Genomic DNA, 14,941 nt, shown 5'->3' with positions numbered 1-14,941 from the left:
AAACTGACATGATATCAGTAACAGGGAGTCCTAAGACTAAAATGTTAACTCTGGAAATTGTCTTGGTAAACATATCAACAGTTATCTACAATCATTTACAGACTCTAGTAATAGCTCAGATATCTGTGATGGACAACTGTGAAAAATAGGAGGACCGCAGAAGCAGCCCTCCAAGACAAATGGCTGCACTGAGGCGGTGGTAGTCATTTCATCGGCACTTACACTGCCGACACTTTACACCGAAGGAAAAAAAACTATTACTATAACAGTGACAACCTCCAAATTTGCTTCATTATTACTAGAATATTATTTTTTACTTAAGACAAGCAAGGATGTGTTTTTTTGTAATATTATTGCTTTGTAATCAATGGCATTCCTCGATGGATGCAGCCATCATGCCAGATTATAGCGGCTACTTGAACTATGTGGTCTGAGTAAGAGATGCAGATTTGTGGCTTTGCCATTTGGCACAGAGGCTTAAACAATCACATTTGTATTTGAGTTTTGTGGGTTTTTATTGTGCTGGCATTAGAACTGCAGAATATAAAGAATATCGGAGGTCTCCATAAAATAGCAACATTACCTGTGTCAAGAACTTATAGGCAAAAATGGCTATGACGATCTAATGTGTGGGGCATTCTCAACTTACAGTCAATAGTATAATAAAGTGCATAAAGGTTATTGCAAGTCCATGCAAAATGTTTTCAAGCTAGTTCCATTGTTTAAAAGTATAGTGCAACCATGATATTTTTCTTTAAATAGAAAAATAAATCTGGCACCACAGGCTGGATAATGCAAATAAGCCTTTTCACTTTAGAAAAACCATCCCATCCTGACAATGAAGTGGCTGTCTGCCACTAACAGTTCATTCCTGGGAAGGAGGGAGCAGAAACCATTTCAACAGAATCAGTTGGGTATAACCTATGCACTGCAATACATTTTGTAATATCCGATACTTTTAATTACCCGTTTTGCCCAGAAAAGACAGGGTGTTGATTTCAACAAAGTTACTTTGGGTGCATCAGTTACTAGTTATTGATTATTATTTTTTTAACCCAAGAAAGCAAGGTGTCCCTTATATGAATTTGCCAACTTAAGACCTTTCATTTGTTTTTGTTTTTTTTAAGTCAAGAAGAATGTTGATAACACAATGATTGCAATATTGCAACATTTGTCATTTTAATGACCGTATGAACATGTGAACTAGACAGAATATAAACAAAAACTCCACCCAAAATATTTTTACCTTCTTTCTGCTGCTTTCTTGAATACCGATTTTATTCTCAATTACATCAATAACTAATCCACCACTGTGACAAGAACATGGTAGCTCTCCAGTTTGGGACTTCCTCTGTGCGACACATTTTGACTCAATTAAAATCGAAGATGTGTGTAATATATACATAAATATAGTGACTATTAAGATCTGTAAAAAAAAATATAAATAAAAAAAAAAACAAAACACATTGCCATAACCAGAGGGGAGACAACTGTATGCAGCACATTCCAGGGACACAGCTTCTGTTCCATGCAACTGACTTGTGAAATGGGGGAGCCTATAATGCATCTTTATTCCTATACAAATAAAATTACTTTTTGGCATAGAGTTTGTACACCATATTTTTTTAACCCTTAAAATACAGATGACAATATACTGAAGCTTTGATGGTTTATTATGCATAGAACCTTTTAGAAATTAATAGTTCATGCTCCCAGAAAAACAGTTAGGTCTGATGGCAAATAATTATATTCCAAATTATTAGCAAGCGAAAGGCATAGAGCAAGTTCGATTGGTCAGTCCTTTGCTATGAAGGAAGGCTTCCTGCTTCGGGTCACGACCCAGGAAGTTACGTAGCATTTCACTGGCATCCAGAGATCCCCCAGGCTTCAGGATACGGTTTCTGTAATCTGCACCCACCTGGAGAGAGAGTTTCAAAATGCAGACTGACAAGCCATGAAACAAGCAGAAAGTATTGTTAATGTATATTACGACAGTTTCCCATTTCCTCCTCCCAACTGCTTTGAAGTAGTCGCCAATTGAAAGGATTGTGAATGACGCTATAGCTCAATGTGGTCCCTGCCACCTTTAAAAGATTTGCCTTTTGGTTTATCAAGGTTCCCTTAAGCTGCCTAACATGTAAAGAAATCTGCACAATAAACATTACTCTAAGCAACTGAACCCAAGTCTTCCATATATAAATCTATGACTTTCTTATCACACTACAATCATTAGGTCTAGCAGCTAGTGACTCAATCAGCATCTATAAATGTTATTTTGCAATCATTTGTTAAAATTGTGCTAATTAAATGTCGTAATATATTTTTCAATTAAATAAACTTCTCAAATTAGAAGAACGAAAAATATATTGTATTGATTCTGAGTATCGCTCTTACCTTTTGGCTCATGATTCCCTCTTGTTTGAATCGTGTATAATACATGTCCATAGAATATACCTCACTCCATAAATATCCATAATACTGGGCATCATATCCGCCAGCAAGGTGCCCAAAAGTCGCAGGCATATTTGTCCCTGGAATGACAGTGTTTTTTGGTGGACAGCAAAGAAAAAAACCCCAAACAAACATGTTTAAAATATTCAGACCCACAACATTCTAGTATAAAGAACAGTGAACTAGCATTTATCACCATACAAAATATTAAATATTTACCATACTTTGCATATAAGTGGTTGAGTACCAAAATAAAAAAAAAGGCAGTGTTAATTTAAGATAGGGAATAACTAAGACGTGGTCATTGGTAGTATTTTACCTGCAAGCAAGAACTGTACAGTATCTGGGAAGCCTTCATTGCACAGAGTACAAATAATTATATAATGGTAAAAGTTGGCATGTTAGCCAGAAATGTATCAATGCTTCTGTAAAGACAGACCTATCAGAGTCTGAAGATCTATGCTGCTTTCTGTAACTGCAAACATATTTAAAGGTACTACAAGAAAAATATTCCATGTGAAGCTGGTAAATTACAGAAATGAAAACAGATATTCAAAACACCCCCAGCATGGAGGGCCTAATCATATGCCTACTAACAGAACCTTGTTCATGGACAGGTGGTACACGTTTGCCTTAAATCTGGTTTCATCCTCTCACCTGGTGTTGCAGGAACTCCAAGAATCTCTTTACATAATTTGCTATATTCATCAACAGGATCTAAATCTTTCTGCGTGTGTAGTACTTGATCTATTTTGGCCAGAACTATTTGTCGAAGATTCAGAAGACCTGAAAAAAACCAAAAACAAACCGGATTTACAATGACAACATTACTTGTGTATCATTAAAGTAAAATGTAATTTACTTTCCCAGCCAGTGTTGAAATTACTCAATCTTAACCCCTTTCCTTAAGTGGTGTGCTGCTGGCCATGGTGTACAAGCTACCTTACTCTAACGGGCAAATACCAGAATTCTGTCAAGAGTACATCTAAAATGGTTAAGCAGCCAGAGATCACAGGTTACAGGGCTCTCTTTCTAGGTAAAAATCATCCATAATTCTTACAACAAACACCAGCTCTAAATATCAGGTCCTCTTTACTACAGCTTTCTAGTTTAAAGGTCTCTTATAGGAAGGAAGAAATTAAAAAATAAATAAATGTGTGATTATTACTATAATATATATTATATACACACACCTTCAACTATTAAGAATAAGGAATATACATTTAATTCTGTAATGAGTAACTCAAGGAAGAATGTTTTGATTGCCTCAATTATTTAGATGTTAAAAGGCAACACATAGGCAATATAGTAGTGAAATGAAGACAGTCCTTTTTAAAGCCTAACAGTTTAGCATTGGTAGACTTTTCCTGCTTTTGCATGAAAACGACTTTAAGTCTCACACCTGATGATTTAGGGACTAAAAAAAAAAAAAAAAAAAGGAAAATTGTGACAAACCTGTACAAAAAATAAAAAAACTACTATGCAATAAGTTTTGTGGAAGAATACCTTAACCAAACAGTTGCTAAGAAAGTGTGTGGGGAAACGAGATATTAATATCCCCTCAACCTGTCTGCACCTCGTTTCTTACAAACTGCGGGCTATAAAAACATAATTTTTCTAGCCCTCTGGTTCCCCATATTTGTCAAGTCATATTTAAGCTTGTATATATTCTATTTTGAAAGTAGTTAAAAGTGTGCCAGCATGTAATGTTATCTTGCAGACTAGTCCATTGTATCAGCTTAGGCAAAAGGATCATTGTCCACCAGGGGGTCTCAAGTATTAAGATGGGTAAAAAGGTCCACAGGTAGAGCTCTATGTTTAATTACAGAGGACTGCATTGTGTACTTAAATGTCTGGATTGGGATCTCTCCTGTTTAAACAAACTCTGCTGTATAGCCACAGAACAATACCTGTCCCTAATTAAAATTAGGAGAGACACATCTGCTATCCCTTTTTCTGTATGTTTACCTGTTAAAAGGTAAACAAAGAAAAAAGGACCAGACAGGTCCTGAAATTGCTGATGTCATTTTTTGGACTCGAGAGCTACAGAGGAGAGCAAGTTGGCATTCACTACTAAGTGATAGCTGAAGTCAGACTGGCATTGATATAGATCTCTGCCCCTGACAGGAAACGGACAATCGGTCCCTGGAGTACTGCCATTGCCCTGATCAACCACTCCAGGTCTCGGGGAGCTGTGTGTCTGCTGAAAGTGGAGCGACAGTGACTGAATGCCACTACCTTTGCTGGTAGCCTTAAAGGACAGAGGGGGATAAGCTTTGATTGATAGACAGCAGTCCCTGAGAGTGACAAGTATACTGGTGAGGTATTTTCATTATACCCTGTATGTTGTCTGTGCCAGACTGTAGTGTTATTTTTTACAAGTTATTATTTAAATATGTTTATTCCTGTTTTGTGCCACCATTTTGTTAAATAAACTTATTTATTTTATTTCGGATATTTGCCTGGGTGATTTTGAACCTTGGGTAGGTACCGGGTAGGCCAGCTGTGCTGCACAGAAGGTTACGTTAAACCCGGTATCCTCACAGAGTGCAATCATTATCAAACAGTGATTAGACACAAGGGATATTTTAAGGATGATTAATTACTAATGCATAATACCTGTGTTTGCCAGGCGGGATTTTATGAGCTTCTCCAATGTGTCATCTGGAATGGGGCTGCCAGTTTTGTAATGTTTCGACATCCGCTGCAGAGAATCTCTCTCCCATACCCAATTTTCCAACATCTGAGAGGGAGCTTCAACAAAATCTCTTTCCACACTTGTTCCACTGAACATTGCGAAATCTGCCTGTTGCACAAATATGGTTTTAAAGCTCCAGTTAACACAACCTTTACAAACAAGATAAATCTGGTGCCACCTACCTTGGCACAGAGTTGATGCATTACATGCCCAAATTCATGAAAATACGTCTCCACTTCATCATGCTGCAGAAGGGATGGTGCATCCTGCGTGGGTTTAGTGAAGTTGGCAACCATGGCAGCCACAGATATCTGCCTGGAGCCATCTGGCAGTAGACAACCAGGCTGTAACCCAAAGCAAGCTGCATGGGAATATTTTCCCTCCCTTAAGAAAACATCAATGTTTTAGAAACCTCCTAGCCTAGATTTACTCCAAGACAAGCACAGAATTGAACAATGTAACACGAAAATATATTTAGATTTTATGTGCTTACCGAGGATATAAGTCAAGGTAGAAATTTCCCATAAGCTCTCCAGTACCAGCATCCCTTACAGAGAACAAAGACACATCCTCATGCCACACTGGAGCATCTTTCTCCAACTGAAAGGTCAGACCCAGCAGCTCTTGGTAAATATCTAGCAGCCCAGAGGTTACAACCGCCATAGGAAAATATTCCTTGAGCAGATTCTGATCCACACTGTATGTGGTCTCCTCCACTTGGTTCATATAGTACCGCATGTCCCAGGCATTAATCTGCCCATCAAATGCAAGACCCCTCTTCTCACACTCCTCCTTCTTGAGTTCCAGAAGGACTGCCCTTTCTTTCTCTCCAAGGGGCTTCAGTTTCTGGGATAACTCATCTTCGAAAAGATATATGTAAAACCATTTTCAAAGTCATAATATTGCGTAAATTACATGAGCATAACTATATATTTACCATTTGTGATAATTCATATCTATAAATATTATATATTATCAATATGTGAAAAAGTTCTCATGATAACTTTTGATGGCAGGGCAAGCTGGCAATCAAGAAATAATGGTGTGCATATATTGCTTGATGCAATGAAGACAGAACTCCTCATCAATCCTAGCTTTTGCACCCTTAATGTTGATCATCAAAACAAAAACACTGCTCTGTTTTACATCAGTACACAAGTGAAGAAAATATGCTTACCTAAGAAACTTGCCACAGTCTTGCTGTTCTTTGCCATGTTCATCTCCAAGACAAAATCAGCATGAGTTTCAAAACCAAGAAAATGCGTTCTCTCTTCCTTAAGTTTCACAAGTTCCCGTAAGATACTGTCATTCTCCTAGAAGAGTCCAGAGCAATACTAAAGGGGTCAATCTGGTGTTTAGGATGTAGGCTAGTTCTAAGCAACAAATGTTATCACCAACCTCTTTGCAGCGAGAGTTGAAAGCTAATTCTAGTTTTTGCCGTGTCTCGGGGACAGAACACTTTTTCATCAGTGGGAAGTAGTGGGGATACTTTAATGTGACTTTTAATTTCCCATCTTCTGCTTTCTCTAGGGCGTTCAGGAAGTCATCTGGAAGGCCCACTGTAAACCAAATCATAGTTTGAAAAAAAATAAAATAAAATACACAGCACATGGGTCTTATGCCAAAACATCTTCGCAAAACGTGGTGTAACATTTCGGAGATCAAACAAATGTTCGCAAACATGGCTTGAGAGATGGTCGTTTCTTTGAACTCCAAAACGTTGCAGCACATCATATGCTGCAGTCCTAGCGCAAGACCCATTAGCCTGTATTTTGATACAAGATTTAAAAATTTAGACTAAATAAAAAAAAAAAATATGTTAATAAGCTGACAACTAAAATTCTACTATGATCATTACAGATATGAAATAAGACTCAAAATTAAAAACACTGTTCTAATTAGGAACACATTTCAAAGAAAAATAAAGGATGTATAATAAAGCAGTCATAGCTGTGCATTCATTAAATTAGGAACAATGTCAGTCCCAAATATCCAAAGTTCTTGTAACGGAACACAATGAGTGGCAACATATAAAAACGGCCAAAATCGCCTTGAAGATGTTGCAGAATAAAGAAAATACAGAATTTTGAGCCAAGATCAATGTTCTACAATAAACATAAAAAGGTATGTTTACAATGACAGAAAAAGGTTGCCAACCCCTGCTCTAAACTCTCAGTGTACTGGCTAAAATCTAGGCAAGACCAGGTGTGCTAGTTGGGTGTGGGTGTCAAACACACGTAATTAGGTCTTTTATGATATCATAATATTAATAGGACCAACAAACTAAATGTACCCCAGTTCAAAATGATGCCACATAGCTGCGCCACCCAAATTTACAATATTCCTCATACTTACGCAGAAGCTCCATTTCAGCCATCATCGGCTGCTTTAGCCAAGTACCTGCGGAGTGCCAGTGTGGCAGACAGAAGTGATCTGCATGCCACACCTGGCACGCGTGCCAGGGGTTGCTGTCCTAGATTAGTGTAACAATCCTGATCCCAGCAGAAAACACTGAATTACACTGTACAGTAGATATATCTTCAAAGCAATCAAAAGATTCACAAAATGGTTTCCTAAATCAAGTGATAGCATACTTATACAAGTGATTGGGTCTAGTTACAAGAACTTAGGAGGAATGTCAGATATAAATAATATATCTGTTTGCTTTACTACACATCATTTTATTATCATTTTTATAAGGCTCCACAGTGCTCTGCAATGCTGTACATTAGGGAAAACACAGTATACATAAAACGTGGACATATAATATAAGCTCTTCAATGAGCAGGGTCCTCCATACTTTTTGTTTACATTTCTGCATTTATCTTGTCTTCCTTCTAAGTAGAAGAAGGCATAGCTGAAGCTAGAGGTGCGAGTGTGCTCACAATGGAGACTGGGACTGTTGTGAGGGTGTATTAGTGTGAATAGTATTATCAGGGATAAGGTCAGCTTTATATCAAATAAAAAAAAAAATGGGTTTTCCCGACTGTCTAAAGATTTGAAGGCTGTGGGAAAGCCCAATTGAGCATGGTAAAAAATTCCGTAAGTGGGGAGCAACACGGTAGAAGACTTGTAGGTGGGAGTCAGTAGTGGTTACCAGACATGAGGACAAGGTACAGGTTTATAGATCCAAGAGAGCTTTGTAGGTAAAAGTGAGTAATTTGAATTTGATTCTGTAGGACACATGGAACCAGTGTATGAATTTGCAAAGTGGTGCAGCGGATGTGGAGCTTTGAGAGGAAGATCAGCAGCATTTAGGATGGATTTAAGTGTGGATATATGGGTGTCAGGAATTCAAGCTAGCAGGAAGTTGCAGTAGTTAAGATGGGAAATGAGAGAATGGATAAGAGTTTTTGAAGCATATTGAGTAAGAAAAGGGTGTATTCTGGCAATGTTTTTAAGATTGGAGTTGACAGGACTGGGGGAGAGAATCTGGACGTGAGAAATAAATGAGATGGAAGAGTCATGTGTGCACCAAGGCAGCAGGCTTGGGGGCTGAGAAAGTTTTGGTGTTATTGACAGTGAAGGAGATTTGAAGGGAGATGGCGATTCTGGCAGGAGGGAAAATAATAAGCTCTATATTGGACATATTCAGCTTTAGGTAGCAAAGAGACTGGTGGAGACAGTTGGTTACACAAGATGGTACAGAAAGGGAGGGGAGAGAGATAGAGATTAGGGTGCCATCAACATAGAGGTGGTACTGGAGACCAAATGAGCGAATTAGTGCCCCAAGAGAAGATGTGTACAATGAAAAAATTGTAGGAGACAAGGGTGAACAAAAGTGATAAAAGCACCAGAGAGGTCCAGGAGTAGGAGTATGGAGAAAAGACCCTTAGACTTTGCAGTAAGTAGATCACGGACCACTTTTGAAAGGAGTTTCAGTTAAATGTTGGGGGGCGGAAACCTGACTGCAGAGAGTCGAGAATGGAATGAGAAGAGAGAAAGAAAGACAAAAGTTTGCCTCCAAACTACTTGAGAAATTAGTATAAAAAGGAGGAGAAATAGGATAGTAGAAAGAGGCTGGATTAGGAGATTGTTTCTTTTGAGTGTGTGAGATGAAGAGGTAAGCCTACAATGGAGGAGAGGACACAGAGAAGTTGGAATGGAACAGGATCAAGGGGACAGGTTGTAGAGTGAGATGATGACTGTAGAGACTTCAACTTTGTCTTCACTTAATGGAGAGAATGCATTAGTTTATTTTGGGACATTTAGGTTTCTTAATTCTGATCACCATTTCATATTTGAATCATCAATAACTGTGGTGGATTTAATCCAATTAAACTGTATATGAAACATATATAATATACATATACATGAAACACACACACACACACACCTCCCAAAGAGAACTGAATGAATGTAAACCTGTTATGTAACACGCCACAAGTTTTTAATGAATTGTCCATGCACTCAGAACTCACTTAGCTCTTCCCTGCAGAATGGTAGAAATGTGATATCTTCATTTAAATTCTTGCTGAAGTCAATAGAAAGTGTACTAATCTTTTTCTTGATGTCCTTAATTTTCTGGAATACATAAGCAATAGTATAGTAGGGAACATAAAATATGACCATGTTATGTTTAACAGTGGATAAACCTGAAAGTGTTGCCAGTAATGTTAAATGCAGGTGGAAATGTGGGGACAGAAGCTGGTTAATAAATTTACACGATGGTACTTGAAAAAGCGTGGTCAATCTAGTATGTCATGTATATGAATATGTGAACTAAAGGGATTTTACAAAATAGGTAGGTAGATATAACATATTTGGTGTATCAGCAGCTTGGTGTGTACTGCATGGCGGTAATGGAAGAAGGAGTAGGGGAAACAGTCATGCAGCCAGTGGAAAAAACGTTAGGGAGTAGGACAATAGATTATATAATTACTACTGTTAACTACGTACAAAAGATGGCATTTGCCATAGCACACAATCAAATGTTTGCTTTTATATTCTAAACGTCAAAATCGGATTGGCTATGGGCAACACCATCTTCTCAACATAGTTTCCTGTAGAACAGTGGTTATAAGTGTCCTCCATTAGATAACAAATATAAAAAAGGTACCTGTTGGATCTCGGGAGAAAGGTTTAAGCCATTTCTCTGACCATATTTAATCAATCTATCCAAGAACCGCTTTGCCTCTGGTTTCATATAATCAGGAGGAAGAATTGTCTGTAATGATTGAAACATACAAATTATAACTGTTGTATCTACTTAGTGGAGCGGACAATTTAACACAAAAAGTGGTCAAATAGCAACACAGCGAAATTGTAATAGTTTGGCAGGGGCGGGGGGGTTTAAGGTTTTGGAATGGCCAAGTCAATTGTAGTGTTGTAAGGAGGGGTGGGCCAAGATCTATTCAATCCTGGGATGCACTTAGCTTAATTTTTGAGGATTGGAAATGAAATGGCGAAATCTAAATCTGTTCTGTGTTGTCGTTTGTCACAGAAATAGATTTTATCAAATGTTTGTACTTGGTGGTAACTATAGGATGGTTAATTATGTCCTGATATGTGTATAGGATTAGAAACAAGATGTACTTTCTTTTTTTACTTCATCCCATCGCGAACTGGCTGGTATATTATCACAGGTACAAAAATCAAAGGTCAGGGCTATGATTTACATTAAATTATCCTGGGACTGACATTTTTCTTTGATTTATCTGAACTTAGACCACTGTGTCCCCTGTGAGCATGGCAATAAGTAGCTCAGTAGGTATTTTTCAGGCACATAAAAGTGAATAAGTTAGAACTATTAGCACCATGTCACTTCAAGCAATATAACATTTAATTTAAATGAATGTGCTAGATAGCTTGTAATTTTGATCAACGAAGTTTGATAAATTTGTTTTTCAATTTAATGAGTAGCATTACCAATGCTTAATGTAAAACTGCATTAAATCTTTACTGGAATTTGATGTGACAAGTGTAGGGCCCTTCTTCCACATGTCATTTAAAGGGCCTAGGCTCAAAAGTAATATTTTTCCGATTTTAGATAGATATGAACAATATGTAGTTAACTTAGAGCAAAAAATTTAAATCTTAAGTACTTAACCATTGCGGATTTGGTGCAATCCCACCCCCCTCTCTGTGTCTTCAAACATTTAGGAACCCAACATTTTTCAATAAGCAGCTCTAAACTACTCTAATTCTAAAAGTTATCTAGATAATTTGTTTTATATAAGCAGTGTAGGCAAGTTTAATTAGTAAGCTGGGACCTTGTTGCTGGAGATAACCATAGAATGAAACGATTTGGCTTACTATAGTTAATCAAATAGGAAAAAAAGATGTAGACTTACGCAGTACTGTACCAAGATTGAGCCTCAGGGACAAGGGTGTGACTGGATAAACCTTTTAATGATCATAATAATGAGTCACATAAACTTAAAATCTCTATCGAAACCTGACAGCCTAGTTTTACTTTGACACCACCCTTTATGATCATGAATAACTCTGCCTGCCTCTTTGTTTAAAAGCATTTATATTTCCATAGATAAACTATGTAAAATAATGAAGTAAGAGGTATGCAGAGCATTTTTAATCAATTAGTGTAATCCTAGCACGATTTGCATTTGCTATACCACCAGGCGTGAACCATGGTTGTCTGTTGTCCATATTCTGCAAAAGGATGTTATTAGGGCAGATTGAAGTGTTCTTTATTGGAATTTTGTCAAGACTGTACAGCTCATTGATGGTGGACAGGCTCTTGTGGGAGAGAAGAGACATTCCCCATTCCCTAAATGTTGAACAGAGAGCAGATACTCACTTTCGAGTTCTTTAGTTTCCTGCTATATATTAACCATCTAACAAAACCCTAAAATGTTTAGTGCACTTTTAATATCAGTGAGCAACAAAGCAATGTATTCTAGATTTCCCTTAGGCATCACCTGCACTGGGAAACTGTCACATGCAACAGCTATACAATGACAGGAGAAAAACATTTAATATTTATTGTATATAGGTCACAACACACATCCCGGTCTAACCTGTAAGTGCTCAAGTCTTTTATACACATCTTCCCTCATACTTCTCTCTACATCAAAAACGGACAAGGTCTTATCGGCTTCTGTACTCGCTGTACGGACATCCATATTGGAAGACACGTGCTGAAGGAAATCCAGCATGTTCCTCTGAACTGGAATGGTAAATAAGAGTCGTAGTTTGTAGGTAATGCGAGGACAAAGTGCAGAACTAGGACAGCAATTGTACAGATCACAAAACTATTGAATAGGAGTCATTACCATATGGATCCCACATTAATCCTTTTAGCAATGAGAATGCTGGAAATTTCCCAGAGCTACAATAGTGTTCAATGAGCAATTAACAGGCTATACAAATGCTGAGCTCATGGTTCTCTTATTAAAGCTTCTGGGAGCTCGGAGGGGAAAAAAAAAAAAAAACCAACACAGGAACATTCTAATACAAGGATTTTGTTTGTTAAATATTACCTTGCTGAAACAGTAAAATAAAGAATGTATAGAAGGAATGAACAAATCACAGGGTGCACAATTATTCGTAGCACCTAACATACTAAGGCTGGTGTCCAACACTTTAATACCAGTTTACAAATGTATGTCATATCACGTCAAACTAAGCTGAACCTAAAAGTTTAGGTAGCTCCCAGTAAAGGGGTCATATGCATAGTATTTAAGATAACATTTATTTTAATAAATGGGCAAGAGGTCCCTCCATAAAAACATCCTAGTTGGAATACTGGGCCTAATTTATCGACTCCAACGTAATTGTGATTTATGGTAATGGCAATTGCAGACTTTACCTCTGAGACAGTGACAGCAATGCATATGGAGTATCCAGGTTTATAGTGAAGTCTAAAGCTGGTCTGTTCCCATATTTCCCCCCTTTCTTTTATGTGAAACTAGCAACCACTTATAATTTGTACAGAATGCCAATTAAGCCACCTTAATGCTGTCACAGACAAAGTACATGACACATCACCTCTCAAAAAAACAAATTTAGTATATACAGAATTTGCATATTTCTTAAAATAATAATTTTCTCCTTTACATAAGTATTGAATAGATATTACAATGGGTGTCTACAAATTTAAACTTGTAGCTATACATCACAATAAACCATCCGTTTCACATACAAATATGGTAAGCCCTTCAATGCAACTTCTGTCCATTCATCATGGTCAAGCTTTCCCAGTTTAAAGTATCTACACACTGTGTATATAACTGAAAAGCCATGTATTACAACTTACACACCGAACACAATAAAAATTTAGATATTACATTTCTAAATATACTATGAACTAGTCATTGCTTATCCATAAGTGCCTGCATTGGGGAAACCAAAAACTCTAATTTCCTGCTGTCAAGACGACAAGTGGCCCCCTTACTTTAAAGATGGGAGTCAACAAAATTACTGAAAAAAAAAAAATAAAAAAAAAAAAAAAAAATACCTGAATGTTGACCTTGCACCCGAATGAAAGTACCTTACAAAACAGAGTAGCTGTGATGTTGGTAGAAACTGCCTGGGAGCAGGCATGCGGCTGGCACTACTGTTAGACATTAGTATTTGAATGTAGTATGGGGGAAAGCAATGGAGGATGTTGATGTTTTCAGTAAACAAATTATGCAAGTAATTATTGTACTAAAAACATAAGAGAACACAATTTGCAAAAACAGCTTTTTATTGATAGTTTTATATTATCCCCCCACATTCTGCAAATTGATATCAAGTGAGACAAAATGAATGTTAACTTTATGCATGCACCCTTAGTGAATTCATAACAAAACAAACAGTATGCTGGAAGATTTTCAGTACAATCAAACACCACTGTTTGGATTTTAGGTTGATCATGCACAATAATATCAGATTAAAATTTTAAATGCATGATATGTTACCATGCCTATGGTTAATTTCTTTGAAATATGTAATACAACTCATTAATTATTAGAATTATGTAGGCATCACTAATAAATGCATGTTAATTTATACAATATAAGCTTACCTGTATAATCTACTTCCACATCAGCCAGTACTTTTAATGTATTGTCATAGTTCACACAATTTATGTCAAGACAGCCAACCATGTCATATACATCCTTGGTTTTCTCAACGAGCTCAGAGGCCATTAATCCTATTTGTTCTGGAGTCAGATCCCATCTGAGTCGGTTCTTTTCATTCTTGGGATGCAGCTCCATCATATGACCTACCACACAATAAGAGAAATTAAAGTTAAAAAAAAAAAGAGATACAATCATAACTCCAGGCTGTGATCATAGAGGATTGAAGAGTACATGCTATATTTGTTACTTAATATTGTCACAGAAAAATGTTACTCATTCCCTCTAAAATGCCTTGGATCACCTGCTAATACCATGTTCATAGCTATAATTATACTTGCTATAGGAATAGCACACAAACGTATACTATGTATGCAACACTACATGTTGCAGTTTGCCTGTTAGATGAGCATTACCTTTAGAGAAAGGCAATGATGTGAGGACAAATGAAATTGTAACAGAAGTACAGGGTTGCCCACTACACATGAGATCAGTCCCCTGCAATAACCGGCTCCCCTCAATGCAGCCAGGCGTAAAACTGTTGCTCCCTCCGCACAACAGACCCTCTACTACACGTACACAAGGTGAGCCCAGTGCCCGCTAATTACCTGTCGGTGCCATGTGTTAGCAGGGACGATGTACAGGGTGGATGCAGGGAGGAGATTATAACATGTCAGGGGGTGGGGTCATAATGACGGCTTGAGGGGGCGGAGTACTCAGGGCTATCATGTTTCTCTGCTTAATACATAGTATATGTATAACGTTA

The 14,941-nt window shown here is 37.4% G+C and overlaps 1 protein-coding gene across 2 annotated transcripts; it reads right to left on the bottom strand.

The window, feature by feature from the left end:
• Positions 1-1,655: 1,655 nt before the first annotated feature.
• Positions 1,656-14,921, bottom strand: THOP1 (thimet oligopeptidase 1). 2 transcript variants are annotated; one of them, XM_075205446.1, is made up of 13 exons: positions 14,784-14,921; positions 14,121-14,321; positions 12,130-12,278; positions 10,209-10,316; positions 9,571-9,673; positions 6,548-6,708; positions 6,327-6,462; positions 5,643-6,009; positions 5,332-5,533; positions 5,071-5,257; positions 3,109-3,237; positions 2,395-2,531; positions 1,656-1,918 (listed from the first exon to the last, which is right to left on the bottom strand). In XM_075205446.1, exons 1-13 carry the CDS (start codon positions 14,794-14,796, stop codon positions 1,760-1,762), a joined length of 2,052 nt encoding a protein of 683 aa, XP_075061547.1. In that variant the 5' UTR covers positions 14,797-14,921; the 3' UTR covers positions 1,656-1,759. The 2 variants fall into 2 exon arrangements, with proteins under 2 accessions (XP_075061547.1, XP_075061539.1); XM_075205438.1 differs by lacking the exon at positions 14,784-14,921 and adding an exon at positions 14,592-14,764.
• Between the last annotated feature and the right edge of the window lie 20 nt (positions 14,922-14,941).

Source organism: Mixophyes fleayi, chromosome 1 (assembly GCF_038048845.1).
Source record: "Mixophyes fleayi isolate aMixFle1 chromosome 1, aMixFle1.hap1, whole genome shotgun sequence".
Classification (NCBI taxonomy): domain Eukaryota; kingdom Metazoa; phylum Chordata; class Amphibia; order Anura; family Limnodynastidae; genus Mixophyes; species Mixophyes fleayi.
The sequence above is the reverse complement of the archived record's forward strand: the minus strand, read 5'-3'. Positions and strand labels throughout refer to the sequence as shown.

Coding starts and splice junctions, on each gene's coding strand:
- THOP1 (XM_075205438.1), bottom strand. CDS start 14,661: ATGTGTAGTGGGCAACCCTGTACTTCTGTTACAATTTCATTTGTCCTC. Junction 12,279..14,120: donor TGTGGAAGTAGATTATACAG/GTAAGCTTATAT, acceptor TTACCATTCCAG/TTCAGAGGAACATGCTGGAT. Junction 10,317..12,129: donor AAAGACTTGAGCACTTACAG/GTTAGACCGGGA, acceptor CAATCATTACAG/ACAATTCTTCCTCCTGATTA.